The sequence below is a fragment of the Xyrauchen texanus genome, chromosome 5, assembly GCF_025860055.1.
Source record: "Xyrauchen texanus isolate HMW12.3.18 chromosome 5, RBS_HiC_50CHRs, whole genome shotgun sequence".
Lineage (NCBI taxonomy): Eukaryota > Metazoa > Chordata > Actinopteri > Cypriniformes > Catostomidae > Xyrauchen > Xyrauchen texanus.
This window is the reverse complement of record NC_068280.1, coordinates 15,936,802-15,963,677: the sequence shown is the minus strand read 5'-3', so window position 1 is coordinate 15,963,677 and position 26,876 is coordinate 15,936,802. Positions and strand designations below refer to the sequence as shown.

Below are 26,876 nucleotides of genomic sequence, written 5' to 3'. Positions count from 1 at the left end.
AGAGAGTTCTGTCTTGTGTTTTGCCTTGTTCAGCATTAGTGTATGCATTCACAGTGGCATTCAGAGCCACAGCAGGAAATTAATGGCAGTACCTTTCAAACATATCTGTTTGCAGTAAGGTAGCACTCAAAAGGTGGCCAGTGAAAGAGAACCTTGCTTTGGTGTGATCCAGGATGGTGTCGTAGACCTCTTCAGACAGCCTCTGCTTCTCCTCGTCTCTCAAAGCCGTTCTGGGTCTTTTGGCTACTGTTGCTACTTGCAGCTGCTGTTGAGGTGAGTCCCTGAAGGCAAACAGACCAATGTGTTTGTTAGGCTACGTACAGTACTGTAGTCTATGTGATGCACAGGTATACGCAATTTATCCACGTATAGTACAAAGATTTCAGTTCCACTTAAAATGGGCAGGGATGCATAAAGTCTTTAATGTTTAAGTTAGCCTTTGTCTTTCACCTAGACTGGATGTTCAGCACAGTATACAGTATATCAAGTAAGCTAGATTACACCACTGGCCATATATAATGAGAATAATGTAATTTCTAACACAAATGCAGTCTCCTTTCATGCATACAAATGACATTTGTATCGTTTGAGAACGATAGAATATTGTTTAATCTTACCTTATGGCCTGCACACTGTTTGTGAAGCTGTCGAGGGAACGTTTCATGAAGACAGCATCGATGTCCTTCTTCTGGAGCTTCTGATACAGAGTATCGACGTGGGGCATGATTTTGTGAAAAAGCCACAGGAAAAAAATGAAATCTTCATCATGTAGCATCCTCACGTGGCCAGATGCCTCTCTCAAGGTTGGCTGGTCAAATGAACCCAATGAACCCGTCCTGATGGCTTCAAAACATTGTATGAGGTCGTCTCGATTCTCGTAGACAGTGTTCACGACTCTGCTGATGAAGTTCTGGGCAGTCTTAGTTCAACAGTCTAGTCAAGAATGCTGGTCCGTTTGGGTGACTGGGGAAAAAAAAAAAAAGTTGCAATCTCGCTCAGATCGGAAAATAAAATATTAACATTTTCAATGCGAGAAGTAGCTTGCTGCATGATCAAATTCAGCTGATGCGCATAGCAATGCACATAATGGGCATTCTTAAAATGCTCACGCACCTTTTGCTGCACACCAGCCTTCTCTCCCCTCATCACACTGGCTCCATCGTAAGCTTGCGCAATGAGTTTAACTTTTTCGTCATCTGCAAAAATACCGTTCAGTCTCTCCAAAAGCACACTGGCAATTCAGATTGAGGTTGATTCCGAGATGGGAAGAAACTCAAAAAAGCGTTCCTGCACTTTATGGCTGCTATCGATGTACCTCACCTCAAGCACCAGCTGTGTCTTTGTAGAAACATCCGTGGTCTCGTCGGCTTGGATGGCTACGAAGTTCGCCGACTTCACCTCCTCCACAATATGTTCCCTCACGACCGCTAGCATACACTCCAGTAGCTCGTTTTGAATGGTCTTTGATGTACCCTTGAAAACTTTAGCATTTTTAAGATGCTCATCAATCACCTCATCTAACTGTGCCACAAAGGTGACCAGTCCAAGAAAAATACCAGGGTTGGTGAAGCCCTCAGTTTCATCTTTGCCTCGCAAAGCTAACTCAAACACTCAAGTGGTGCTGTCTGCCGTGCTGCCTTCAGAGTGAAAGAGTAGGCAGGGGTAGCAGAAGACTGCATTGGCTACGTCGCAGCCTGCTAGCCAGGTTTTTCGTTCGTACCTTTTTTTAGAAAATCCTCGGGTGTAGGACTTTCCCCCTTTAGTAGAAACCTGTTGAATGATTAAATTTGGTCTGGGAGGTCCTAATTGTTTCACTGACAGTTTATCTTGATTCGTTCGCAGACTAAAAGTAACTTCTTTCAAAGAGACAATCGAGTTGCACTGAACGCTAGCCATCTTGACAGTAGTATGTGAATTGATTGACACTGCTACCCGCCCTTTTCTTAGTTACGCTCATGGTTACGTTACGTATGACGAAAGCGCGTAAGTGCAAGCTCTCCCGGAAGCATAGAGATTGTATTGAAAGCACTGATATTTAAAAAAATTTTTTTACATGAGAGTCTATGAGAGACTTCTGGGGCGATTTTCAACCTGATTGAAATTGCCCCAAAAGGGGTGGGGCCATATTAAGCATGACTTTAGCCTGATTGGCAGATCAGATGTCTAGATTAGAACACTGATAATGACTGTTGTAGTGATAGAATTGGTTAGAAAAAAAAATCCCTTCCTTTTCCTGTTTGGCAGTGTGTCGCACATATCGCCCTAATGCCCATGCTGCACACTTAATTTTAAGTATATTTTTATGAATTTACAGTGTATGACTGAAATCAGGGGTGCCTCCAAGATTTGTTCCCATCAAAACTATTTGTTTGTCATGGGGGCCGTAACAAGAGGGTGGCCGCCACCAAGCAGACAATGTCGCATTGGGTGAGGTAACCCCTGTTCCCTAAAAAAGCGGAACGAGATGCTGCACTTCATTGCCGCACTGAGGATACCCCAGGACTGCTCTTCAGACAAAATACCTGATTATGCACCTGTGGCGCATCTATTTATAGCCCCTTTACCGGCACATCCTAATGATGTCGCAGGCAGAGTCTATAAATTCTAGTCAATTTCATTGACGTGTTGCACACACATTCACAGCTGATCACTCCTAAAGACGTTCCCTAAGCGCTAAATCAGCGCAGCATCTCGTTACGGTTTTTCAGGGAACAGGGGTTACAGTTAAGTAGCCCGAGATGTTCTCTGGGTATGCAGAGAAACCTAAACAATTAAAGAAGTGTACCATTATTGTCTAGGGGTTCTGGGGTCAGGCACCCAAGCTTACATTTTGGTGACTTTGAGAGAAGTATTTTTATATTATCTTCAGGATGTGTACTAACATTTTTGTAATTATTCGCTACAAATAATTTCTAAAATACTTGCTCACATGACACGGCACTAGTTGAAGTTTCTCAAAGTTACCTCTCAAAATGTAGCCTTTTCTTTAAATGAATTGTAGCAAACATTTTTACATTATCGCCCTTTCCTTCAGTCATTTGTTTCCCAGCAAGAGGTGATGCTATCATGTTCTGACTTACATTGATGTTGTTCTGGCAGATACCTTTAACAAAAACTTAAACAGTTAGTTATATATATATATATATTTCTGTCATTATTACTCAACTTCATGTTGTTCCCAACATTAATTTATTTCTTCTGTTTAGCACAAAAGATGTTGGGCACAATGGGAAGAATGTCAAAGTCACCATTCAGTTTCACTGCAGCTTTTTTTCAAGGACTGGTAACACCCATCTTTAAAAATAAAAAAATTATAATAATAATACATTATCATCCTTACATCTGACCATATTTACACATTACAAAACTTAATTGAAAAACATGTTGTACAAAATAAAGGAAAATCTTTTGCATGCTTTATTGACTTTATTGAAAAAAGCATTTGCTTCAAACTGGCACAATGGATTATTTTACAAACTTACTGAAAGTGGTATAGGAGGTAAAACCTATGACCTCATTAAATAAATGTATACTGAAAGCAAATGTGGCATCAGAATTAGCACAAAAAGAACAAGATTGGTTTCCCAGGAGTGTGGAGTGAGACACGGTTGCTTTATAAGCCCAACGTTGTTTAATATTTATATCAATGAACTAGCAACCAGTGTGGAGAGAGCTGCAGCCCCAGGTCTCACTCTACATGACTCAGCAATCAAATGCCTGCTGTTCGCAGGATTACCTGGTTCTGTTGTCTCCCACTGAACAGGGTCTACAGCAGAACCTGGAGCTGCTAGAGCAATACTGTCAGACATGGGCTCTGACAGTAAACCCCAATAAAACTAAAATCATGAACTTCCAGAAAAGATGAATATTCATATTAGGAAAATAACCAAATAACTCACTCACCACACTACAATTATCTAGGACTAAAAATCACTTCCACTGGAAACTTTAACCCTGCAGTGAATGATCTTGAGAGATAAAGCTTGCAGTGTCACGAACCCCGCTCGCTCGTTCCGCCCCCTCGAGCTCGCACGCTCGTTTTGCTCCCTCGAGCTCGCACGCTCGTTTTGCTCCCTCGAACTTCCACGCTCGTTTTGCTCCCTCGAGCTTGCACGCTTGTTTTGCTCCCTCGAGCTTCCACGCTTTCCCGCTAGTCCCGTCTAGTTCCGAACTCCCCTGTGAATAGTTACCCCTTAGCTTGCCAGCTCGAGTGTTCCCCTAGTTCCCCTGTCTTTGAACCACTAGTCCCGTCTAGTTCTGTGCCCTTGTTGTTAACTGTTTTCCCGGCTTCGACCTCCCGCTCTCGTTGACCACTCTCTCCCGGATTTGCCCCTTTGTTCCATTCTGATTCCCCGGCTTTGACCTCCTGCTCTCGTTGACCATTTGGATTTGCCCTTGTTTGTACTTTTGCCTGCTTTGCTGTTAATAAAAGCAGTTTCCCATCGACATTGTGACTGTCTCGTCTTGTGTGTGTGTGTGCGGGTTACAGAATAACCAACCTCACCGAAGACAGTCACAATGCATCACGCGGAGGATTCGCGTAGCTCACTAGAGCGGATGTGCACGTCGCATTCGGCGCGAGGAGCTACGATTTGGAGACATGACCAAGCGCTCGCGGCCCAGGGGCAGCAGGTATGTACTGTGTCTGAAATATTTCACCCTGTTTCACCTGTGTCTGCCCCTGAGCCCGTTGATGCTCTCCACGCATCCGCAAGCGCCGTATGCTCTCCATCCCCGGAGAGGTTTTATGGCTCTTCGGACGCTAACCAAGGGTTTTTCATGCAAGGCAGTGGTTGTGTAACTCATAACCCCATCCTTGACATTATGGAGTCAGCGGCCCGACTCTTGGTTTTGCGCCAGGGGAGCCAACCCTTGGAGGCTTATGTTATGGATTTTTGTGCCCTGGCGTACCAGGTGAATTTTGATGAGGTGGCTCTGAAAGACATTTTTCAATGTGGACTGAATGAGCCAACCTCATCATTCATGCCTGGTGGTCGCTGCTCCCTTAACCTGGCTCAGTTTATTGACCTCGCCGTACTGTACGCTGGTTCCTCGTTTACTGTGGGGGAGGCAGACACTGAACCAGCGCTCCACGCCGCGGCCCCCGTCTCGAAGCCTACCACGGCCCGACGCCCATGCCTGCCACGGCCAGCGAGCCAGCGCCCATGCCTGCCACGGCCAACGAGCCAGCGCCCAGGTCTGCCACGGCCAATGAGCCAGCGCCCATGCCTGCCACGGCCGGCGAGCCAGCGCCCATGTCTGCCACGGTCAGAGAGCCAGCGCCTGTAGCCTCGACCGTCCCCATGGCCACATCCCCTGTTGGCCGAAGACGTAAGAGAAGGAAGAGGGCTCCTTCTCCCCAGTCTCGTCTTGTGCTCAAGACCGCAGAGGTTCCCTCAGAGCCTTCCACAGCTCAACCGACCTCTGCTCCGCCCTCAGAGTCTTCCATGGCTCTGCCGGGCTCTACTCCACCCTCAGAGTCTTCCACGGCTCTGCCAGGCTCGGCTCCGCCCTCAGAGTCTTCCACGGCTCTGCCGGGCTCTGCTCCGCCCTCAGAGTCTTCCACGGCTCTGCCGGGCTTTGCTCCGCCCTCAGAGTCTTCCACAGCTCTGCCGGGCTCTGCTCCGCCCTCAGAGTCTTCCACGACTCTGCCAGCCTCTGCTCCGCTCTCCGAGTCTTCCACGGCTCTGCCAGCCCCTGCTCGCCCCTCAGAGCCCTCGCGGCCTCCGCCTCACGAGCCTCCCAAGGCTCCTCCTCTCGAGCCTCCCAGGGCTCCTCCTCTCGAGCCTCCCAGGGCTCCGTTTCTCGAGCCTCCCAGAGCTCTACCCCTGGAGCCCCCCGGGCTCCGCCTCTCAAGCCTCCCAGGGCTCCTCCTCTCGAGTCTTTCAGGGCTCCCCCTCCTTCCAAGCCTCTCAGGGCTTCTCCTCTCGAGTCTTTCAGGGCTCCTCCTCCCCTCGAGCCTCTCAGGGCTCAGCCCTCAGCCTCTCATGGCTCCAGCCTCTCAGGCTCTCTCAGCTCTAGGGCTCCTCTCAGTCTCTCAGGGCTCCTCCCCCTCTCAAGCCTCCCAGGGCTTCTCCTCTCGAGTCTTTCAGGGCTCCTCCTCCCCTCGAGCCTCTCAGGGCTCCGTCCCTCGAGCCTCTCATGGCTCCACCCCTCAAGCCTCTCAGGGCTTCGTCTCTCGAGTCTCTTAGGGCTCCACCCCCTCTCAAGCCTCTCAGGGCTTCTCCTCTCGAGTCTTTCAGGGCTCCTCCCCCTCGAGCCTCTCAGGGCCCTGTCCCTCGAGTCTTTCATGGTTCCACCCCTCAAGCCTCTCAGGGCTTCGTCTCTCGAGTCTCCCAGGGCTCTTCCTCCTCTCGAGCCTCTCAGGGCTCCGTCCCTCGAGTCTTTCAGGACTCCTCCCCCTCTCAATCCTCTCAGGGCTTCGTCTCTTGAGTCTTTCATGGCTCCCCCCCTCAAGACTCCAGAGCTTTCTAGGGCTCCGCCTCCCGAGCCTCCTACGGCCCCCCCTCCAGAGCCTCCTACGGCTCCACCTCCCGAGCCTCTCACGGCTCTGCTCCCAGAGACTCCAGAGCTTTCTAGGGCTCCGCCTCCCGAGCCTCCTACGGCTCCCCCTCCAGAGCCTCCTACGGCTCCACCTCCCAAGCCTCCCACGGCTCTGCTCCCAGAGACTCCAGAGCTTTCTAGAGCTCTGCCCCTTGAGCCTCCTACGGCTCTACCCCCCGAGACTACAGAGCCTGCCAGGCCGTCGCCTCAGAAACCCCCCACGGCGCCGCCTCCCTTGGCTCCACCTCCAGAGCCTTCCAGGCCTTCGCCCCTAAAGCCTCCTTCGGCTCCACCTCCAGAGTCTTCCAGAACCCCGCCTCCAGAGCCGCCTACGGTGCCGCCTCTGACGGCTCCGCCTTTCACGGCTCAGCCCGGACTTCCTGACCCTCTCCCTGTCCTGTGGCCTCTTCCCTGGCCTCCGGACCCTATTCCTGTCCGGTGGTCACCTTCCAGACCCCCGGACCCAGTCCCTGTCCTCCAGTCGCCTTCCAGACCCCCTGACCCAGCCTCTGCCCTATGGCTGCCCCCTAGATCTCCCGACCACCCGCCTGTCCACTATGTTCCCCCTGACCTTGCCTTGAAACTGCCCATTGACCCCATGGACTGTCTCATTTCCCTCTGTGCCCCTTGGACTGCCCTCAATTTTGTTGATGTGTGTTGTGGGTTTTCTGTTCAGGGGTTTTTTGTTTGTTGGGATCGTCCAGCACCACTTCCCAGAGGTCGCGCTTCTCGCGACCGAACGCGGCCGTCAGGAGCCATCCGTTATAGAGGGGGGAGTACTGTCACGAACCCTGCTCGCTCGTTCCGCCCCCTCGAGCTCGCACGCTCATTTTGCTCCCTCGAGCTCGCACGCTCGTTTTGCTCCCTCGAACTTCCACGCTCGTTTTGCTCCCTCGAGCTCGCACGCTCGTTTTGCTCCCTCGAGCTTGCACGCTCGTTTTGCTCCCTCGAGCTTCCACGCTTTCCCGCTAGTCCCATCTAGTTCCGAACTCCCCTGTGAATAGTTACCCCTTAGCTTGCCAGCTCGAGTGTTCCCCTAGTTCCCCTGTCTTTGAACCACTAGTCCCGTCTAGTTCTGCGCCCTTGTTGTTAACTGTTTTCCCGGCTTCGACCTCCCGCTCTCGTTGACCACTCTCTCCCGGATTTGCCCCTTTGTTCCATTCTGATTCCCCGGCTTTGACCTCCCGCTCTCATTGACCATTCTCATTTGGATTTGCCCTTGTTTGTACTTTTGCCTGCTTTACTGTTAATAAAAGCAGTTTCCCATCGACATTGTGACTGTCTCGTCTTGTGTGTGTGTGTGCGGGTTACATGCAGGGCCTTCAGTGTCATTAAAATGTCCTATAGAAGATACCTGTCAGAATGTGGTTCAAAAGTTTTGAATCAGTGATTGAGCCAATTGCCCTGTATGGCAGTGAGGTGTGGGGTCCATTAACAAATCCAAATAAAGAATTCAACAAATGGGAAATACATCCAATTGAGACCCTGCATGCAGAATTTTGTAAATAAAAATATTCTACAATTACACCAGCACATAGCAAATAATGCATGCAGGGCAGAATTGGGCAAATATCCACTAATTTAAAAACGATCCACTATTTTAAAAATGGGCAATCAAATTCTGATAACATCTAAAACTCAATGACCCCCACTCATATCATTATAAAGCCCTGCAATACCAATAGTTGACCAAAGAAACCAATCCCCTCTCTAAGCTGGTCAGGAGCTTTAGTCCTGATGCTTCAACAACATCCACTAACCCTCATCATACTGGAGACCTGGACCAGAACAATACTGTTAAACTAATTGGATACAGCCAAATTATAGCACAAATAAAAAATTTGATCACTTATTGGGAAACTCAAACACAACAGAGTAAAATACAATACAATCTGGCCAAAACATAACACTATTGCAGTGACAGAAAACAACCTGCATTTTATAACATCATGCACAAAATACACAACCACCTGGGAAAATGTTTAAAATGAAACATATTCACATGGATGACGACATTGCCACTGTGACGCCTACCGCTCATAGCAACGCCCCCCCACCCCCCCGGTTCCTTTTTTCCCGGAAGTGCATGACGAGCTGACTCAGTCGTGGAGGGCACCTTTAACTGTCTGGAACTGGCCCCTACGATCGTCCGCTCTCACTACCCTGGATGGCGGGGTGGTACACAGGTACACGGAGGTCCCCCAGGTGGACAGAGCGGTTGCGATCCACCGGTGTCCCGAGAACGCCGCCGCCTGGCGGGACCGCCCGGTACAGCAAAAGTTACCTCCCCCCAGTCTGGGCAGGTTGTGGTCTCCGCAGAGCATTTCACCCCTGAAAGAATAGGAATGGGAAAGGATGCCTTCCCCGACCCATCTATAGCGTTAAGACAGCCCCAGCTGCTTCACACTCTATGAGACATAGAGAGAGAAAAGGCTGCGGCTGCGGATGCGGCTGACACAGCTGCTTCTAGCACGCAACAGCCTGCTTGCACCTGTCTCAGCAGTTCACGTAACACGGTTTAGTCCATGCCATTTTTAAATGGGACCCCTTGTGTCACTACAATCGACACACGGTCAAGTGAGTGACAGAAGGGGAACGTCATGGTTACTTTTGTAACCTCGTTCCCTGATGGAGGGAGAGATGTTGTGTCCATCTTGCCATGACACTATTCCTACCACTGTAACACGCCGTACCTTATTCTTGGCTCCTCGGTAAAAAAACCTGTCTAAACAGACACACGTCCGCTCCCTTTATACCCGTATGTCTGGGGGCTTGACATGCAAATCTGTCTGCAAATTTCACATTGTCCTTTTCTCAAGTTCAGAGGTACTCAAGGCACCCAAGGAAGACCCCTTGTGTCACTACCATCGACACAAGGTCTCATTCCCTCCATCAGGGAACGGAGGTTACAACAGTAACCATGATGTTTTATTTGTATGCAGCTCAGTTGTAAACACTTTGGCAATACGAATGTAAAATGTTTGTTATGCCAATAAAGCACATTAAAACTGAAACAGAGAGAGAAGAGAGAGAGAGAGAGCGAGATAGAGACATGGGAGGCACCACTTTACCACAGCTAAATATGCAGGTTAATGAAGCTGTAGAAACTGTGAAATGTAGTATTGCCGAGCAATAAGTAGTATTGGCATGGCAATACTGGCAATACTGGCGATGTCGACTATGGTTATACCTACAAAAAGTCTACAATCCAATAATTTGGCTTGATGAAACCCAATCATCTTGTTCATTAATCAGATCTGTTCTGGACTGCTGTATAATTTCCACTCTTTGCAGGAGAAAGCTTGCATTGTTTGTTGTGGAACACATGGCATCCAAGAAAGCAAAATGCAGACGCAAGGATGGAATGTTTATTTGCTTAATATGTAAACAATGTCAGAATATATTAGCATTATGTATGTGCCTCATTGGGAAAGGGGGCTTTTTTCTGTTAACCTGACTTGGAGACATATTATAGAATTCCATTTCATTTGCCTTCAGACACATTCTCAAACAACACACTATTTAACTGCAATTTTCAGAAACATAGTCAAAGCAAATTCATTTTCTGAGGGTAAAATGTAATGCAATATAATATGATATAATATAATACAATATTATGCCATATTTTTGTAGTATATGCCTTGGAGCATGGCAGAGTTGCATAAGATAAAGTAAAACCTCAACAATAAGCTTTGAGACAGATTTACGACAACGTGAAAAAAATGAATGCTGAAATAAATAAATCTGGGGAGATAGTGCAGCTTCTGCTTTTTGACATCAGTGGTTCTTTATTCAAAATGTAAGGATATACAAAAAACACTATACATACTGTAGTCAGCAGTCTGAATGTGCCTGAAAGCAACTAGGACAAACAGCCACTAATAATGAATGGAAGGTGACAGTGTGTGGGTGATACAATTTCTAAGGCAGCAAGGCAGACAGAGAACCGGGCAGATTTCATATCTTGTATATGTCTTTCTGTCTTTCTAAAAAACTCGAAGAACTTCATTAGAAAGTCTGTGTGTCTAACTGAATGAGAATGAGTGGTGGGATGAGGAAAAAACTCCAAAATATGTGTCTAAATTCTGCATGTGTAGTTCCACGAGGGAGAATGGTGAAACACAGTTAGTTACTTAGTAAATTTGAACTGTGTCAGATATCCCACTTGTCTACAGTCTGGCAAATGTTGATCTAGGGCTGGGCGGTTTTTCAGATTTTTTCAGTTTAATACGTATTTGCGTTTTGACACATTTTTATTTTTTTTTTTAAGTAATTAGGCAAAAATATTGCAAATGCTAAAGTTAGATAAGTTGGAAATAAACAAAAGACTGAATATGGAAGAGAAAAAGGATGCATAGTGCTTGTCTTAAAGTCGCTCCCAATCTGATCAGCTGCACATGTGTGGCACTCCAAATTAATGTGACAGATTAACATCACGGAGACTGATACAAAAGACAACAGTAATATTCCCAGAACTATTGTATCCACCTTATTTTGCAAGCGGAATTAAGCAGCGGCTGCATTTCCAGCAAATGTGACAAAGTTCATCTGGGATTGACTGCAGTGTAAATAACTAGAAGGTTATAATACAAAAATTTTTTGATAATGGCTTATAAACTATAACACAACCACAGGATGTACAGCAGATTTAAGAGAGGATAATAAAATATGCTTCTTACTTTACCGAGATTGTGACGATGCAGTATTTCTTGTCTCCATGTAAACCTCCTTTCATATGTACCTGCATAAACTCAGATGATGCCTTTATTTATTTGTTTCCAAATGACATTTATTGCCTGCCTGTAATATAAAGCAGCATAATGTATTTTGTATAGCTAAAATAGTTGGACGTGTACTTCATCTATAGCCAAATTTGGCAACCAATAATTTTGAAAGCACTTTTGCTACTTGTATTGTTATGATCAATTATTTAATATTGCTGTGATGCTCAGAGTGAACCACTATGTGCTGGGTTTATGAATATACACACAAATTGTTTGATATAAAATGAGTACTTTCTAGATAAACTGTTTTTATATAAACTTTCACATTGAGATCCAGGCATTAATCCTGGTAAAAGTCGTTCTGGGACTGCAAAATTTGTTCATTCACACTTCAAGAGATTTCCCTTAATCTGTGCTCGCATTCACACACATCCTGGGATAATCTTAAAGACCAACGTGACATCACAAAGTGACGTCTAATGTACAGCATCTTGAGTTTACTGATAATCATGTCTTTTCTCTCGAGAAGCTTGCTCTTTGATTCTCATGTTAACAAATAATTTGCATATGGTAAAACTAAACTGACAGTTAATTGAATTGTCTGCGCAGATGGCGAGTAGCTCTGCTGGCAGGGAGATGAGCATGATAGACAGTCTTACTGATTATATTACAGCATTTACTTTTATAAATAGCTCACAAGATCATTTTTGTTTTGTTTGATGTTAATTGTTTTTGTGTTATTGGCTGCTGTCTAACAACTGAAATGCCTCCAAAGGACAATATAAATTGAAAGGGAAAGTTCTATCTGTCAAAAAACAAAAAAAAAAACAAAAAAAACAACAACAACAGCAAAACATACAAACAAACAAAAAAATCACAATATTGAGGTACATTGCAATATTTTTAATATTGAATAATGGACAAATTATATAAAAATACACAGTTTTATTATATAAAATTTTCACAGTGAAACCATTGAATCTCTATCCTGCACACAAATATTCTCCTTCACATGACAGATTACAGATCATTTAAGTGGCGGACATCTCAGCTCATGAAGCATGGCTTACTTTCATTATAGATGTCACATTGCTGCTTTTTCAAAATCATACCAGCTTTGTAATCAACTTGGAGGATAATTCTGTCCTCTGCACATTTTGGTCTTTGCTGTCAGTGTGGAGGAGCCCGACAGGACCCATGGAGCACATCTGCGATCCCTCAACCCACTGCAGGCCTTCAGTGGCTCTATGGCAATCTCAAAACATCTGCCATGTGATAGCCTGTTCAAGCGGGACACATTGGCATAAAGCGCAAATCTACACCCATGCCAGCAACCCAGCAATAAATTGTATCTTTATAAAGGCATGAGAAAGGTCTGTGAGTTCTGTAGCAGATCGATTGCTCAGTCATTGCACTCGCTACTTTGGTAGTGACTATTGAAACACATAACTTGCATGTTGTCAGCAAACCTCAATATGAGCAACAGCCAAAAAAGGCAATTACAAGCAAAGATCTCCAGATATGATAAACCACTCATTGATATGGAAAGAAAATCAAAAACTATTAGTTTAATGTTGATTAAATGCAAACATGAGCAAGTGTCCCTATCATTTATACAATATGAAGCAGCTAATAATCCTGAGATGGCAACAGTCTCTGCTTCCAGACCAGTGATCAATTAGGTTTCTAAACTCTTTTTTCTTATTATTTGCTGTATGAGCTTTTATTATATTTAATATGTCCAGCACATGGACAGGCAGAGTTGGCAGGAATTTGAAAGGCTAGTCAGTATTTAGACCTGTTCAACAGCAAACCCCTTAAGATGTTGTTTTTAAACAAAAACTATGTCAGCTTAGACATTCATTACATCATAATTAGACAATATAGCAATGATGGCATGAAATGTAAGCGTTAGCGTAGTTCTAGCAGGAAGACCTCAGGATTCATCTATCAGGCATCTCATCCAATCACAATACAGCTCTGCTTTAAAAGCCGGACAATGTCTCTCATTGTTTGCATACTTCCGTGTTTTTACTTTCACTCATGTGAGTGAAACATACATAAGACTGAATGCCTACAATCGCATCATGGCATGAAGTGGTGGTGGCGTAGTGGGCTAAAGCACATACAGTAACTGGTAATACTGGTAATCATAAGGTTGCTGGTTCAACCTCCACAGCCACCACCATTGTGTCCTTCAGCAAGGCACTTGACTCCAGGTTGCCCTGGGGGAATTGTCCCTGTAATAAGTGCACTATAAGTCACTTTGGATAAAAGTGTCTGCAAAATGCATAAATGTAAATGTCGGATTATTATTCACCTTGATGTTATGCTCATCACCAGCTGGTCTACATCAGGAAAATACACTAAGTTCTTAGTCTATTCTTCTTTTGGGGAACAAACATCAGTGCAAATAGCTGGTGGTAGATGGCGTTCAAGGCCTTCTGCGTCAACTGTTCTCAATACGCTGTTCATCATAAGTCTTATATAGTGCATCAATACCACATCTGCACAATATTCATTTTACTGGAGCATTTGGTCCTCACTGCTCATGTTAGGTGTTTGTGTGTTCCACAGCATGGTCATTCACGCATCCGAGTATGGGTGCTTATTTCTCAATTTTATCTCTTTAATAGTGTTTGCATGCATGAGCATTCTCTTATTGGGGAAGCAGGTTCCTAATTCATGCATGCCTTTACAAGTGTTGGGTAATGTTACTTTTAAAAATTACTGTTTAAAAATATTACGTTACTCCTTAAAAACTACTTCATTTTAAGGTAAAATAAAGCATTACATTACTTTTGCTCTATTTTTGCATTACTTTTTTTTCTCACAGCCACTGCCTCTTCTGCTATACTATGCAGTCCATACAAATAAGCCATACATTGCATACAAAAGACTATAACAGGTCATGTTTGCTACTGCACAACACTCAAAACAACACAAGTATTTAGAAAGCAGGTCTTCATGTCATATTTATAATAAACATGGCATCCAATATAAATAATGAATAATAACCACTGCTTTACCTAATGCAATATAATATATTTAATCATATTTTTCACTTAAGTCATCTCAGTGCACGCTTGTTTAGAGTTTATCCATGGTGCATACAGATGTCGCTGTTTGACAACATCAAAGGTATATATTTTTTATATATAATCAAACTACTTGTTTGTTAAAACAAAAATATTAAATCTTTTTAGAAACTAAAACATTTTCTCTGCATACACAATTGATGTAAAACGTTGCTCGGAGCCACAGATCCAGAGTCAGCTTTTCTCATCCCATTCTCCCAGTTACGGGGAAATGTAGCAGTTCGGCTGTCAAGTGAATTGAGTGAGTATTTCACCCTGTGTATCATGTTGTGGGCAGTGGAAGACTACTACCTAAACACATTTACAGGTTTTTAATGCAGTGTGTACTGTATTACAGGCCCGTAGACAGGGGGGTTTCGGGTAGTTCGAACACCCCCCACTGCCAAAGTTCCATAATGTAAGTCCTGTTTTTCCCACTCGAATTGTGTCCATTCAGAACACCCTGAGCAAAGTCAGGCTAGGCCAAGGTTGCACTGTTCATCAGTATCAATGAATACTAGGTCTCATGGCATCTGCGTCCTCGGTGATCTCTTTGGGCCTTCTGCACATGATACCGTTTCAGTTGTGGCTTAAAGCCAGGGGATTTCATCCAAGGGACAGTCCCCTAAGGCAGATAATGGTTACGCGCCATTTTACTGTACAGACAGAAACTACCAAGGTGGGAGTGGAAACTCCACCCCGAGGTAGTGGAGCAAATCTGGGTGAGATTTTACAGAGTGGAAGTGGACCTCTTTGCCTCCCAACAGACCTCCCCTCTACTTCACTCTGAGTCACCCAGCCCCCCTGGGTCTGGACGCAATGGCACACACATGGCCCAGAATGTGCCTGTATGTGTTTCCTCCGATTTCTCTGCTCCCGGGAGTCTTGGCCAGAGTTCGCCAACAAGGGTCTTGGCTCTTACTGATAGCACCGAGTTGGCCAAACAGGTTATTGTTCTCAGAGATAATGTCTCTCCTCGACGGCTCACCTTGGGCGATTCCGGCCAGGAGGGACCTTCTGTCCCAGGTGCAGGGGACATTATTTCATCCCCTGCCTGAGCTGTGGAACCTTCATGTTTGGTCCCTGAACACTGGGTTTTCACCTGAAATTATCAAGACCATTCTAAGTGCTAGGTCTCCCTCTACTAGAAGAAGTTACGCCAATAAATGGGGTGTCTTTGAAAGATGGTGCAGTGCACATAATGCAGATCCAGTTAACTGCCAGATTGCTTCAGTTCTGGACTTTCTGCAGGAAAAATTGTCAGCAGGCACATGCCCTGCCACTCTTAGGGCTTACGTGGCCGCTCTATCGGGTGTGGAGCGGAGGGGGGCGGGGTCGGGTCGGAATATAAAGAGATAAAGGCGGCCGGTGACGATGGTTCGAGAGAGAGAGAATTACGGGCATGTCCGTCATGTGTGTGTTTATGTTTATGTGTTTTGATTTTCATTAAATATTATTTATATTGACAAGCCGGTTCTCGCCTCCTCCTTGCCCATCCTTTAACTGTGTTACAGATGGCCTTGTTGGTGGATCAGTATAGCCATGATGTTCACCAGCAAATCATTCTGCAGATGCTGGTAGACTAATTAAGTATTGCTGGTTAAGCTAGAAGCCTGGCAGGGACACAAGCACACCAGCATCACATGCTGGGAAACATTAACCAAAACAAAACATATTGTATGCTGGTAACCAGCAATGCCGTTTTTTCAATAAAGCAGCCTTTGCTTTTCATTCAAATGAAATGTGAAGAGGGCTGTTCATCAGCTTTCCTCCATATGGGAACTAAGGTCTGTTAATGCAGTGTTCTTTTTCCTGGATGTTAGGATTACTTCATGGGCCTAATGCTGAGGGGAGGCAATACACATGAGCCAGATATTAAGGGCAAGAAATCTAAGAAGGGTAGCTATAATCCAAATGTGACATATGGGAAAGCCTATCCAGAGAAAAATCCTTTGCATGGGTAGCCAGGGATAACAAGTCAGGGGGATACTGTGTACTGCACATGAGTACTCTCATCAAGATAGATTTGGCAGAAATGTGTATTGTGTATCAGTTGCACTAGAGACTGTAATTTTGAACAACATACAATTCAGTGAAATAAACATTCTTGATACACTTTAACAATGCCTTTTAATGTGTTTAAAATGATTGAGAAACATCAACGGATTTGACAAGTAAACTTTCAATCAAAGCCATCTCCATTTTCAAATGCTGTGAGTGATTTGCCCAACTAAGATGTTTCTGATGGTGTATAACAGCTTCAAGAGTCTATCCTCTCTTTACTATAGAAAATACAGTGGGGCTCAAAAGACTGAGTCCACATAAAAATATTTGGAATTCAAAGGTTGGAAATATTTAGGAGTTTGAAAAGTAATTATTTGATTTAAAAATAAATAAATAAGACATATTTAAGATTCTGTACTATTTCTAAGTCACTAATCAAATAAGCATATTTGTGACATTGACCTTTGTAAAACAGTTAAAGGATGGGGCGAGAACCGGCTTGTCAACATAAATAATAATTTAATAAGAAACTTAAAGCACAACATAAACAAACACACATGCGGACATGCCCATAATTCTCTCTCTCTCGAACAATCGTCACCGGCCGCCTTTATCCCTCACGTGCCTCATCAGGCCGATTGGGGACCGGGCGCGCGATATTCCGACCTGGCCCCGCCCCCCTCCGCTCCACAACCTTGTTGTTATAAAAGGCCAGATTTCCTTGCTTCCATTAAAGAACACAAGATGCTCTTTGAAACATTATCAAATCTTGTTGGGATAACATGGACCATCGGTTTGCATAAGCTTCATTAAAGCACAAGAGGGACATACCAAATACAATAAAAGGTAAATTTTTAAATTCAACTTTTACTTGCATGGATATACTGCTACTATATTCTGCAATGAAAAAAAAACTGCATAAAATAAAAGATGCAAAAGTAGACAAATGGACTCTGCATTTAAAGGCTTATAGAAACAATAAAATTAGTTGCTTGTTAAAGTAGCTGTCTATGGTAGTAAAGGCTAGATAAGACTACTCGATTTCAAAAACAATTTTAGTCGCGATTTGCAGTCGGGCCAAGTCAGTGCTCATCTGCACTAGTCAGCACCAGTTGGCACTAGGGCCAGTCAGAGTTGACAAATTTCACAGAAAATCACACATATGATGGGTATCAACTCCTTTTTCTTGCCCTCAGACTATGATTTCATCTAGTCTGAGGATATCAAACATGTTTGATATTTTAGAGTCGACTATCAATAGAAGAAATCTCATATTGTAAATAATGCTCCATGACTCAAATCTGAAGTCATACAATGACTTGTCAAAGAAAATGGGGGCCAAGCTCAACAAATGGAGATGGTGAACAAGCATACAAGTAAACTTGTAATGCTGCTCATCTCCAACTCACTTCGCAGTTTCTAGAAGCCATACTGGTCAAATGCATAGGCGGAAATCGCGGGGGGGCAACTGGGGGGTTGTCCAAGCAGAGGGTTGTCCCCCCCCTAAAATATCATTAAAATATGTGTATTGTAAATAATATAATGATATATTCTTAAAATAATTGTTTAAGAAATAAAATAATACAAATGCAAACGGGGCAACAACAAAAAAACCCCATGGTGTCCCCTTCAAAAATTGCTCTTGAGAATTGTTATGTTTATTGTCTCCCACAACATTTTGATGAAATTTTCGCCCCTGGTCACATGCCGTGTGTTTGTGATCAAATCGAATTTAATTGACTGTCTGGTAGTGTGTGATCCTTAGTCATTTAGTGTGTGATGCCCAGTTTTTATCTGCAGCCATTTACAAAGTCAGTAAATTTAAGAAACCTGGTGTTTAGAATCTGTTCAGATTTTAAAAGTTGTGTAGTTTAATCCAGCCTTAAAATGATGAAATGTTCTATCAAACCACAGCTGGGCCGTGATTCACAAAGAACAGCTTGTTTATTTGAATAAATGATTAAGAACTTGAGAGACAATTTGAAGGAAGGAATATTTATGAAGAGAAGAGACCATTCTGAGTAAAGGAAAAGCTTTGGAAAAAACACAGTCTCTTCTGACATACAGAAATTACTTAAGAGTGAGTGTGCCATCTTGGCGCATAACTTATTCAGAGCAAGCTGAGGGAGGAAGGCGACAGGGTTCTCTCAGTATGTGTGTTTATATGTGTGTGACAAGCATTTGCTGTAATAAAGTGAAATGTTGGGACACTTGTAGAGAGATAAAAGCACATCTTCTTTTCTTCCATGTAGATCTGGTAGGTAAATAAATGTGTAAATAAAAGCAACAGTATGTGACATACTTCGAGTTTAATTGCTATGCACACCTGCGGCATGTGTCTATTCAACCGTGGTAGCATATAATGGACAAACAAGATCCCTACGGGAAGAACTGCACAAGTAAGAACAATATCTACTCTCTGGCACTCACTTGCTGATTGCCTGGAGGATTAAAGATATAGCTACCTACAGTCAACTACCACAGACCCCAGTGCAGCCAGGCTTGGATGCCTTCTTATTCTGAACCTTTAGCCCTTCTCTTGATGTTATTCCATCATTCAGTTGTTGCTTACCTGCATTTTTGTCTCCATCTCTGCTTGTGTAAACCCCTGCACTGCACTCATCACAGAAAACTTTTAAGCTCTTTCCAGGTTCAAAATGAAGCTAATGAACACTGAAAGTTTCTTGGAAAGCACTAAGATGTGTTACTGTGCTATCAAGCGTGTAAAGCATTGCATTCATAATGCCTCTAGCTAACCAAACAATTTCACAATACATTCCTTTAGACAAAGATAAGGTTCTGGGTAAATTAAAAGCTTAATGTGCTCATTAATCCATCATGTTGGAGAACTTCACATTACAAAATGACTCCCAGGAGCATGATGCTACGGAAACACGTTTGTGTCCTTTCTGCCATTTTCAGCATGCTGACACTTAACAGTGTCCCAAGGTCTTGCACATAATCTGGATTTAGATGTGGTGCGACATGCACAAAAGTGGAAATTTTCACTCTGTACAAAGCAGAAGCTCTTTTAATGTATGCTATACCATTTCCATTTAGTCTGAGCAGCAGATTACAATGACAGCCTATATGTACATTAAATATACCCTGTAGAAACAATCATCACAGTGCTGATAATATTGCTATGATTTAAAATGGATAAACACCACTATGGGGCATTTGTGGATATGTGCACAGAAAATCATGCATCATCTCCAGATTGTTAATACATACCATAGTTGTCTCGGCGATGGAGCCAAAGCTGTTAATGAATATGTTGCATGATACATTCACAGGTGGACCTGGAGAAAGAAGAGAAATTAGTCATAAATAAAATCTCTTTAAAGGTACTATGTATTTCACTGATAAAAGAGCTTCATGTTTTATTTTTTGTGTTTGTTTTGTTTTGTGTACATTGAGTGTACACTGATGTACATTGATGTCAGCTGTTATAGTTTTCCACCCCATCATTTAAGCAGTCATTGGTTAATCTGTGTGGATACATGCACATATGTGAGCACACGACTTTTCTACTTTCCCTTAAATAACCTTTCATGCACACTTAAATATATTTTGTTGGAATTCATCTTTAGCTTTAAAAGCAATAGTATCAATTGTTTCCTCTTATTTGCATATTTTCTGCCACAGAGAAAACTTTCCTTGATGTGTTGCTGTCTAATCCATGTTCACTACATGTCCCCTTTACCAGTAGCTGTTTTTCCACTATCGGGCCAGTGCAAGCCTGGGCTATCTACTGTCCAGTCGGAGCCAATAGCCTCGAGCGTCGAGACCAAAATCGGGCCAGCATCCCTGCAGCGTTGTCCTAAAACCCATCCTTAATACACTGCCCTGGTGCCAACACACCCTGCCCATTTCACAAGCAAGAATCTCAAACTGTGGTATCATGTTTTCTAGTTATTTGGAATATCGAGTTTATATTGTTTGTAAAAAAAATATAAATAAAAGTCCCAAGGTGACACGCTGAAGCCCTAGAAGTGACAGTGGGAATGCACTAGCCCTGGCATGCACTAGCACGCCCTCATTTGGCCTGATAGTGGAAACGTGGCTAATGACACATGTACTGTGCAAGTAAGTTGAGGAAAGGGTAGAGGGGATATTTGGGTGATTTAACTGACTGGTCCACTAAATCTTTACTTCTTCACTAAAATATAGCTGTGATAATTCATATAAAGCAATTGATGTATTATTATACATCTGTTTGTAGCACATCTTACAAGGCTCCAGCCATTTATCATTCACCACCATTCCCCATCATTCCCTGCTCTGAGTATTAGATTATTCCAAGGAGCTGTCCTGAGCCGTTCCAAACCCCCTTTTACTTTGACATTTATGAATAAGTGTCATCTGTAAATGAGCTTCCGAGGGGAAGTCCTTAGCCAGTTTAATAATTAAAAATATCTGGGTCTGATTAATGGTTTTGGATGGTTTGGGATCAGGGTCACCATGTAAGTGTATAATAGAAGAGTGTATTCAGGTTCATAAGCAGAACATTCTATAGACAACTGGAACCAGGATCTGTGCAATCTACATAATCAGTTCACAGCATGAAACAGAATATAGAGTCCCATCTGCATCTGTTCTGTACCATATTCAAAATCTTAAAGGCAAAATAACCATTTTATGTAATGGTTTTATAGTTAAATAATCAAAAACATAAAATGGGCAGTCTATTCCACAAAATATCAGTAAATAACCACTAGAGTAAACAAAGAACATAGTTTCATTTTAAGGAGTTGTACTACTGTGCTGTGTTTGTACTACCTTTAAAGTTGGGCCTAATTCTGGCATCATAACCTGAGGTTCTTCCCATGAGTTTGTCGAGGAAGTCAGAGGGTGACATGGGTGCTGTTCTTCCTCTGGGGTTTTCCGGTTCTTTTGACGCTACCAGACTGTGAAACAAAAAGAGAGATGAAAAGGGGGCAGATTTTAGCAAATCGGCTGCGACATTCAGCAAGGCTACACATTTAAGGAGTTATACTAACGTCTTCTGACATTACAATAAACATTCAGGTTTTCGAGGCATTACACAAGGCTTTAGAATAAGCAGCCCTTATTTACCCCAGAATATGAAGGATAACAATTCATATGAGATTTATGTCTGAACATTCAAATCTACACCTATATAACAAATAGATAATCTTGAACATTAGATTAGGTATACAATATAGACAAGGTAAAAATTTCAATAAAAATAGATTTTTTATTGAACAGCATTACTGCCAGCACTACCAGAGATATTATAAATGATGCACTTTGAAAAGTTGTGCGTAATGCAGATGTCATATAATTCTGTATGCCAAACAATTGCAAATGCACTGATCATACAAGGTTAATATATAAAGCATTGGTAGGTTAGGTTATGTAATGTTCCATTACTCCCAACTTTATGGACAAAGCTCCAAATGGTGATGCACAAAGAAATCCTGTGCTGCCATATTTCCTGTAACACTCCTTTTGGGTAAATGGAAGCTCTATTGATGGCAGCAGATAAAGCTTGAGGGACTATTTATGTCATTCTGATTACCCCAATGTTGTGATATGCCATTCTGTGCATGTGGGTAGGTATGTGTATATGTGATCCTAGCCTGTCTTTTCTAATTACTAAAGACTGAGGTTTTGAAGAGGCTATGGGAAGGACACTTCATTGATCAGTTTGGCTTAATAAAACCATAAGACTAAGAAAAAACATAAGAAAAATAAGACATAAGAAAAAACCACTACATGTGCCAATTCATTTGTTTTGTACTGCTGCTCAGTGTGTGGGTGTTATTCACCCATGATTTATTGTTCACCTATGAGTTTTTGTTAGATTTCAAGTACATAACAAAATGTCACAGCAATTTCAGAGCATGAACTGTGATTTGGTTAAATAAAATTCAATCTGTGACATTTACCCCACTCTCGTCATAGACAATGTGATGGGAGTTTGTCTATTGAAATGCTTCTTTCTGGTTGCTGAAGCATAGCTGTTATCGTCTCTCAGTCTCGCCTGACTGTAGGTCAGATGTCAAACTGTCAGATTAGGATTAAAAGCACATGAGCTCTCTGAGGACATGATTATTGACACTTGCTGCTCTGTCCCAAAAAAATCACCCAGTAAGCATATACACATAAACACACACACAACTGCTTTGCTCAGCATGGATCGGTTTTGCTCGCCACTGTTGACACTGACATTCCTCTAAGCATTCTGTTGTCTGTTATTCTCTTCTTTCTCTTCCTCATTTTCTGTGGCTTTGAATTCTGTTGTCTTTGCTTTAAAGCTCTGAAAGAAAGTAAAACTTGACCAGTTTGATCAAAGCCGTAATAAATAAAACTTGAAGGAATTCCAGTGTTTCTCCAAACTCGGCCATAGATGATGAATCTTATATTAAGTTATAATTACAAAAAGATTAGTGTTGGTAAAAGATAAGGGGGCTTGTCTTAAACACTGTGGCAGAATTCACCCATTCAAATTGCTCATTAAATGTTCTCAACAGCCCCATCTCCCAGGCTGGCCTAGGCTGGGAGATGGGCCTATTCGGCCCCATCTCCCAGGCTGGCCCCCCTCGCCCTGTTGTCCAAGACTGTTGCGAGCATGACTGTTAGTGGGTAGGTGTAAGAAGCTGGGACATATCCTGAGAAGTAATGTGCAAGACTTGAGCCAAAGAAGCGGCGTGAAATCAATCAGTTTTTACAATAGTTCATTGCAGAGCTATTCAAGGACTTGAGAACAGATTATCACATATTTTTAAAAACCCAGTTGTCCTAAATGAATAGGTGGAGGGGCATGGTTATAACTTTTCCTCAATCATTGTAAGTGCAGCTGTGGAAGACTGGGCGGAAGATGAAATCTGTTTACTGTCTCTGAGTACGTCTAGGTTACGGATGTAACCTCCGTTCCCTGATGGAGGGAACGAGACGTTGTGTCGAAGAAGCGACACTAGGGGTCTCTCTTGAGCGCCGAATATGCCTCTGATCTATGAAAAATGGCCAATGGGAATTAGGCAGACAGTATTTGCATACATAAAAGCGGAGAAATACGTCGAATTCATTCAGGAATTTTCTGAGGAGCCGGAAATGGTCCGGCCACTACAGTGGCTCGGTTCAGCGACGTGACCGGGAGGACACAACGTCTCATTCCCTCTATCAGGGAACGGAGGTTACATCCGTAACCTAGACATTCCCCGTCTGTCACTCACTTCGACGTTGTGTCGCAGAAGCGACACTAGGGGTCCAATTGAAATCACGCCATGCGCTGAGCCGTGTACGTGTACTGCTGACACAAGAGCGGGCAGGTTTTGAAAATGCAAAGGCGACCAGTTGTGTCAGACTGCACATATCCTTCCCCAATGCCCCATAAAAAGTCGTCAGAATCCTTTTGGCTACCCTAAGCAGGGGAACAAGGCAACGCTTGCGAGCTTAGCCGGGCCTCTTTTCTCTCTATGTTTCTCGCATAGCGCCAAACGGCTGGGGCCCTTACACGCATTGTGGGAAGGGGGTCTTACCCAGTTGGGAAAAGACCCTGCGGAGACCACACCTACCCAGGAACAGGGAGGTAAAGTGGCGAATACGTTACATGGGCCACTCAGGTCACATGTAGAAAAAATGGCACGGTGGTAGATCCAGCCTCAAGGAGGGGGGAGTTGCTACAGCATGGCGACCAAAGGGCAGCTGGAACTGCCTAAAGGAGACGTGGGTCCACTCGCAAGTGGACCGTACCACGGATAATACACACAGGAGGAGTCCACGCAGGAATCCCGACCTTTGGAGCACCTATTCAAGTACAGGGTAGATTTCAGTACCCGTAGTGGATTGGGTCGGTGAATTCCTCTGCTGGATTGCGGACCCATAGGGTTATGGAGGAGTCATCCAGGGATCCGAATATACAGAATCTCCTGGGAGAGAAAGCGCACAGTTTTACCTCGACCGAGGGAAAGGGCACTAGGTGCAAGCGATCCACCCGGCCAGTCCGTCAGCGTGTTACCGAGTTCTACCGGCTCGGACCTGAGAAAACACAGAACGATACTGACTCAACCCTGAGACTCAATCCAGTGCCCACGAGGATGCAACACTTCTTGTTAAGTGTGCTCGAACCCACAAGGGGGGAAGGGGTGCACGGCCTGGGTGTGATAGGCTAATGAAATGGCCTCTGTTTGGAGACAGCGTTCCCTTTCCGCTGTCCACCAAAGCAGACAAAGAGCTGCTCAGAATGTCTAAAGCTCTGCGTGCGGTCCAAGTAGGTACGCAAAGCACGTACTGGACACAGCAACAAAGGGGCTGGGTCTGCCTCCTCCCAGGGCAGTGCTTGCAGGTTCACAACCTGGTCTCTGAAGGGCATGGTAGGAACCTTGGGCACGTAGCCCGGTCGCGGTCTTAGGATCACATGTGTGTCTGCCGGAACGAACTCCAGGCAAGTGTCGCTAACAGAGAACGCTTGCAGGTCCCCGACCCTCTTGATGGAGGTGAGCACGATCAGCAGGGCAGTCTTTAGAGAGAGGGCCCTGAGTCCAACTGATTCTAGCGGCTCGAAGGAGGGTCTCTGAAGGCCCGTGAGGACCACTGAGAGATCCCAGGAGGGGAACAGGCTTGGCCGGGAAGGATTTAACCTCCGGGCGCCTCTTAAGAACCTGATGATTAAGTCGTGCTTACCCAAAGACTTTCCATCTACTGCGTCGTTGTGGGCCGCGATAGCAGCAACATACACCTTCAACGTGGACAGGGACAGCCACCCCTCCAACCTCTCCTGCAGGAATAGGAGCACTGACCTTACTGTGCACCTCTGTGGGTCTTCACACCTCTGTGGGTCCGGGAAGAACACCAATTTGCGAACAAGAGCCATTTCAGGGCGTAAAGTTGCCTGGTAGAGGGGGCTCTGGCTTGGCTGATCATGTCTACGACGGCAGGTGGTAGACCAGCTAGATCTTCCGAGTCCCGTCCAGGGGCCAGAAGTGGAGGTTCCAGAGGTCTGGGTGCGGATGCCAGAGCATGCCACGTCCCTAAGAAAGAAGGTCTTTCCTCAGGGGAATTCGCCAGGGAGGGGCTGTTGCGAGGAGTACGAGGTCCGAGAACCAGGCCCAGGTGGGCCAGTAAGGAGCCTTAGGGGAGCCCCGAAGACTTGTTCCTTGTCCTCCCTGACCTTACACAGCACCTGTGCAAGAAGGCTCACTGGGGGAAATGCGTACTTGTGCAGCCCCGAGGGCCTCCCCAGTGTCGAGCCCCTCCCAGGAACCAGTCATCCAACCGCGATGGCTGTGGGGTGGACAAAGGGTTCCAGTCCAGCCACCCGCTGGCGGCAGATGCTGAGGACTATTCATTTCTGAATTAACTCAAAATATTTCTCCGCTTTTATACCCGTATGTCCGTGGCGGGGTATGCAAATACTGTCTGCCTAATTCCCATTGGAATGACTTTTTTCATAGATCAGAGGCATATTTGGCGCTCAAGAGAGACCCCTAGTGTCACTTCTTCGACACAACGTCAAAGTGAGCGACAAACGGGGAACTCCAGTTATGGAAAGTTTTGAATCTGCTGGAAAATAATCTCTTTACTTGATATTTGTTAAAGTTTTTTAATGGAGTTTTTTCAACAAGATGGACAGCTTTTTTGGATCTGACTCTTCTTCTAAAGGCTGGTGACTTACCCTCTACAAACATCCGACTGACAAGCTGACATGTGACCTCCAGTGGAGGATTGTACATGGGGCAATATCTACAAATAGACATGTGGTACATCTCAATCCTAGTGTTGGTGTGGGTTGTTCTGAGTCAGTTTTTCATCTTTTTGTGCAGTGTTCCCAGTTGGGTTATCTTTTTGATTTATTAAGTAACTGGTTCTTGTCCATGGGTGAAGAATTTTATTTTCAATTGTTAATTTTTGGGCCAAAGTATTCAGTCCAAAAGAAAAATGTTTCAGTTTTAATTAATTGTTTATCTGGCACTGCAAAATTGGTCATTTGGAAGACAAGAAAAAACAGACTGTTGAGGCAAGGGTCAATAAGCATTGTGCCTATGTTTTTTGGCTCTGTAGCTTCTCGATTGAGGGTGGAGTATGCATACTACAAGTTCGTGGAATCCCTGCCAATGTTTATAGAATTATGGGGATTAAATGAATTATTATGCACACTGTATGACAAGGAATTCATTTTGATGTTTTAAAATGAAAAAGGGAAAAAGGAAAAAATTAAAAATTAAATTTGTTTTGTTGATGTTAACAATTTTAAACCTTTTGTAATAATGGTAAGTATTTTGTAATAGTAAAGGTGAAATTAAAATTCAAATAATTCTCTCTCTCTCTCTCTCTCTCTCTCTCTCTCTCTCTCTCTCTCTCTCTCTCTCTCTCTCTCAGCCATTTTCCTTAAACACTGATCTTGGGGAGAAGCAGAAACATCCCTACCAGAGAAAGCTTTCAGCCATGGCTTTGCTCTTGCACCCTCAAGAGGAGTCACCTCTGGGTCCAAATGTCTTACTGGTTTCCTGCAGCCCCAGATATATTGTCCTTGACACTACCCCCTTCCCTCCCACCATTA

At 44.1% G+C, this 26,876-nt stretch overlaps 1 protein-coding gene across 2 annotated transcripts in view; it reads right to left on the bottom strand.

Moving 5' to 3' along the window:
* The window catches only part of glra3 (glycine receptor, alpha 3), a 112,731-nt gene that overhangs the window by 58,632 nt on the left and 27,223 nt on the right, over positions 1 to 26,876 (bottom strand). For both annotated transcript variants that reach the window (XM_052127254.1, XM_052127255.1), the window contains exons 2-3: positions 21,131 to 21,258; positions 19,583 to 19,650 (exon numbers count right to left, since the gene is read on the bottom strand). In XM_052127254.1, the coding sequence (XP_051983214.1) occupies positions 19,583 to 19,650; positions 21,131 to 21,258 (196 nt within the window). The remainder of the gene's footprint in view (positions 1 to 19,582; positions 19,651 to 21,130; positions 21,259 to 26,876) is intronic.